General features: G+C 44.0%; 1 protein-coding gene across 7 annotated transcripts in view; it reads right to left on the bottom strand.

Moving 5' to 3' along the window:
* The window catches only part of ASB14 (ankyrin repeat and SOCS box containing 14), a 35,552-nt gene that overhangs the window by 26,490 nt on the left and 4,229 nt on the right, over window positions 1–4,833 (bottom strand). For all 7 annotated transcript variants that reach the window (XR_010475187.1, XR_010475188.1, XR_010475189.1 and 4 more), the window contains 6 exons: window positions 4,676–4,807; window positions 4,421–4,579; window positions 3,351–3,596; window positions 2,808–2,979; window positions 1,639–2,182; window positions 694–847 (listed from right to left, as the gene is read on the bottom strand). Coding sequence is in view for 3 of the 7 variants with exons in the window: in XM_065075784.1 (XP_064931856.1) it covers window positions 694–847; window positions 1,639–2,182; window positions 2,808–2,979; window positions 3,351–3,596; window positions 4,421–4,579; window positions 4,676–4,807 (1,407 nt within the window). In the remaining 4 variants the exon portion in view is untranslated. The remainder of the gene's footprint in view (window positions 1–693; window positions 848–1,638; window positions 2,183–2,807; window positions 2,980–3,350; window positions 3,597–4,420; window positions 4,580–4,675; window positions 4,808–4,833) is intronic.

The following is a 4,833-nucleotide window of genomic DNA, read 5'->3' as shown; positions in this document are numbered from 1 at the left end:
CTACAAATGAGGTGAGATTGATATTACTAAGTTATTAATTAAATTCTGTTCAATACTCTCCTACCTGGAAAATCGGGCCTGTCTGTATCAGCCTTTTCACTTCAGCCCAGACATGTCAGCTATAATCACTGGCAGCTAAATCAACCGATTTCGTTCTTGCCATGTTGACTGAATGTAGGCTACTGCAAGTTTAAGTAGTAAAGCTTGAGGAATGTGCTTTATCCTCAAATAATTGGTGCCAGTTTTCTGTCAACTCGAAGAAGACACTAGAAGTAGAATTATGGGTCACTACTTAATCTGTGTACAAACAAAAAGGACATAGAATTAATCTAGACTAGAATTAAATCACTCAATGAAAAGCAGTAAACAACGAGATTTGTTCCATCAACTTGAAGAAGGGGAAAAGCTTTTCTCCCCGTGAAGAAGATCAGGTTGTCTATTTGTAATTCAAGTTCCCAAGAGCTCTGCACACATTGTGCAGTTACTGTCAGGCTTCCCAGGGAGACCGAGATCCCCCACAGACTGATTCTGGCTTGAGAGGTCTCTTACTGTCAAAACATAACTTTTGATTTAACAAGGGTGAAGAAAAAGCACCAGTCTGAGGTAAGGAAAATGAAAACTAAAATAGACAAAAAAGTTCCTAATCCCCAAACTGTTTGCTTGTAAACTCAAATGCAAACACCAGATACCTACTTAAAATGGAATTGATGTCTGGCCAGAGTTCCTGTTCTTTGAGAACTGCTTCCAGCTTCCCGCAGATGTTGACGTGATCGACATAATCTAACATCACTCGCACGACTTTCCCCGACAGATGCTTCAACCATGACAAGGTTATCACTTCACAGAACTGTTAGAAACAAAACATTTAATAGGATAATAGTCAATACTCCTGTAAATTCCTTCCACCTCTGCAGGGCAAGAGCAGTGAAGTAACTCCAGCAGAACGCCAGGAAGAAAGAGCGTTGGGGCGGTCGGGACATTCAGGGGTTGTTGCAGTCTGCGTTAAGCCTCACTAGTAGAATCTGAAAGTCTGAGATACAGTTGTTTTGTACTAGACCCAAAAATGAACTTAAGCAGCAGGCTAGCTGGTAACTAAGTGCTTAAAAAGTATTACCTCCCCCTGAGTGGAATTCAGACTGTGTCCTGCTGAGCAGGGGACCCGCCAGCCCGGTACCTGCCACACCACCTGGTCTTCAGGTCAAAGTTGGGTTTATTGGGTTCAAGTGGACGTCACAAACTACAGAACACGAGGAACATTTTTATCTGGGTCCAGTTTCGTTATCACACCAGCAGCCAGGATGGGTGTCACGGTACAGGACAACCCAGCCTGCAAATCCCAGCGTCCGCAGCAGGGACAAGACAGCCCCGAGAGCCAATTCTGTACTGGTCATTAGCATATCATTAGCTACATTTTCACAATTAAAAAATATTGGTTTTGATCATTTGCTGTCATGAACCAGACCAGGCCCTGTGGCAACATCTGTTTCTTTTTAAAGCCTTGTCTATTCCTACTTTATGTGTAAACTGCCTTACAGTTTCAAAACTTCATTTTCTGACGCCGCATTAAGTCCATTTTCATTTAGTTTTAGGAAGGATACTGGCAGTAAAACACCATATGAAGCCATTCGATATAGTTACCATTGTATCCTTGATGACGGTAGAAGTCCAGCCATCAGTCACGTACTGGGCATGTGAACTGTTTCCACGCGGGCAGTCGAAGCAGCGTTGCACATCGTACCCGTAGTTCATCAGCATCCTCAGCATGACTTCATCCTTCAGCGCGTACTGCAGAGCTGATGGGAAGTGTGTTGTATTCACCCGGCAGAAGTAATTGACGTTAGCGCCGTGTCGGAGCAGCAGATTCATTAACTCATAGTTGCCCATTCTCAAGGCTATTTGCAGGCAGTTGATGGGATCCTGGTTCGGCAGGGCTCCGGCGTCCAGCAGCAACTGCGCCGAGCAGACGTCCCCGTTGGACACCGCGAAGTACAAGGCCGATTTGCGGTGGTCATCGTAGCCTTTGCGAACTCTTTGATCCAGCATAAAATTGGCATCAAACCCAGATTTGAGGAGAAACTCAAGGCACTGAGGATGTGCTCCTGCTGCTGCTGAGTGAACTGGACTTATCCCGCTTTCTTTAATGGCATCAAAATCAGTAACTGGAACTAAATTTTTTAGGGCTCTAAGGATTTTAAAAAAAGAAGAATCTCAGAATCTTAAACATAGTGCTTCACCTAGATCAGTCTCTGAATTCCTCTGTGTTGCTGGGCTTCAAAGTCCATCACGACTCCCTACAATTGTTTTAGTCTCCCAAATCAGTACCATGGCATGCTACACCTCTGCATTGCTTTTAATTGCTAACGATTAAACTGTTAGCCAGCAATGGATACTGACTTTACACCTACTACACATAAAATATTGTTCTATTATAGTATTTTTCACGAACGACCCCACTCCTTGCTAGAGGAAAAATTATTCCTTCTCAATAAAAGCTTTTCCTGAATGTCAGGAACACAGTGTTATTGCTTAACCTACAGGAATTAGGAAATTAATGGACTATACTATATTATAATATTAATACATGTAATACATAATATATACATTTACATTTAAATATGATTTAATTAATACACACGAATATGAACATAGGAATTAAGAATTCTCAGATTCTTCACCACAATGAAACATTCCTAGAATTGAAGACTTGTTTCTTAGTTACTGGTTGTGATCTTAGCATGAGTATCTTCCAGCAACCTTCCTGTCTTTAAACCAGGGAGAACCCTTTACCCGAAAGTATATTAACTCACAGAAAGTGTCCTCTATATGCAGCTCTGTGGATTGGCAAATGACCCGAGTGCTTTGGTACATTGGCATCAGCTCCATATTCTAGCAAGAGACTCAGGGAATCTGGATTTCCCCCTCCTGCTGCTTCAAACAGCACAGAAGCGCAATCCCTTGCCTGGTTAAGAACATCCGCACCTGGAAAAAAGCATCAAGGATTTCCACAGGAGTCACTGTAAATACCCAGCAGTGATTTGTATCTCCAGCCCTCCAGTGACACTGTACTGTGGATACTATTCTTCAACAAACAAAACCACTATGGGTATAAACCTTCATGTTGGATCCTTGATCCTGGGAACAAGAAGGTCCAAATTGCTTTGAAACCAATCACCCAGTAAAACAGAATTTGCTGGGTTTCAGCTGGTGCCCATTGTCCTGTTCCTGGGCACCACTGAGGAGAATGTCTGTGCCTTCTTCACACCACCAATCAGATACTTGTAACACTGGCAAAATAGACCCCCCCACCCCAGCCTTCTCTTCCTATAACATCCTACATGATAAAGTCTCACCTCTTTGCAATAAGAGCTCCATAATTTCCGTGTGTCCGATCTGCGCAGCCAGTGCCAGGGGCGTGAGCCCGTACCCGCTGCGAGGGTCCGGGTCAGCTCCGGAACGGAGCAGCAGCATCACCAGGTCCTTCCTGCCCAGCCTGGCGGCCTCGTGCAGAGCAGTCCTCTCGTGGACACACCGCAGATTCACTTTGGCGCCAGAATTTATCAACAAGGAGGCAATCTGATACGAATCATGTCTAATTGCTGTAAGACAGTGAGTGAAGTATCAGCCAGCATTTTGTTCAGCACTATTCTAGGCGCTACGGCTCCTGTTCTGTGGCAGCCCAGGAGAGCTCGAGCTGTGCCTGGCAGCACTATTTACACACTCAGAAATGTCACACTGCACCAAAAGGTTTCATTTATCAATAAGTCTGTTCTTTGTTGCCAAGATAATGTTAACTATACAAATGAATAATTTTACAGTGATCTCTTTTTTGCTCTGTAATCCTTTGTTGTGTTTGGTAATGCAACAGAGTGCAGTTTTCCTCTCATGGAAATGATACGTGGGGACTTGGTGCTCAGGAGCTCAGAGAGCTCTACTTCATCTTCATGAGCAGTTACCATAACGTGAAACAAAGTTTAAAATGACTGTGTCATAAGCCTTCTTAGCTTAATAAGCATGGTCTGTTAAGTCAGTAAGGATATTAAAAGAGTAATTTGGTTTGGTTCCAGTGAATGGAATGGACAGGCAGCACCTTTCCCTCCTCCTCTCTTCGATCTTCAAGGCTGCGTGGGGTAGAACAGTGAGGCCAGGACTCTGTATGAACAGGAGCACCACAGCCCCAACGGGGGGAAGCAAATGAAATGAACATTTTTGAAAAACATCTTGGCAAAAGATTAGGACTGGTTCTTTACAAATCAAGAATGACCCATCTTGTGCATGATTAAATCAAAATGGCATTCACACTGAGAGTGATATGATGTACGTAACCTTCTTCTTCAGTTAAAAAAATTCAAAGAGAAGTGAACCAAGAATTTATAATCTCACTTCATTCCCTCACCACTCCACCCCTAAATAAGGCATTCACCTATAACCAAAGGAGAGTCTCCCTCTTCATTCTTAACGTTGGGGTTGCAGCCATTGAGCAGGAGAAGGCGGACATTGTCTACAAAGCAATTTCTTACTGCCACCAGGAGAGGCGTCTCCCCTTTCAGAGTGGTCTGTTCCCAGGTGCTGGCGCAGGAGGCTGAAATACAGAAGAGCAGAACACATTTGAAGCTGGACAATTCATCAGACCCGACTCTGCAGAGCTTTTTGGTGGAAAACCAGAAGGACTCCGTACCTTTCAGAGTTATTGCAAGGATGTTCTTATTTGGCTGTGCTGCGGCTTCATGCAGGGGAAGCCAGCCCTGCGCATCGGCTTCTTCAAAAGCAGAGCTGTGCCCCACCAGCTTTGTCAAGGCCTCTTCTTGGCCTGGGATGTTTTAAGACAGACACATC

The sequence above is a fragment of the Columba livia genome, chromosome 10, assembly GCF_036013475.1.
Source record: "Columba livia isolate bColLiv1 breed racing homer chromosome 10, bColLiv1.pat.W.v2, whole genome shotgun sequence".
NCBI classification, from domain to species: domain Eukaryota; kingdom Metazoa; phylum Chordata; class Aves; order Columbiformes; family Columbidae; genus Columba; species Columba livia.
Note: the sequence above shows the minus strand (reverse complement) of the source record. Positions and strands in the feature narration are given on the sequence as shown.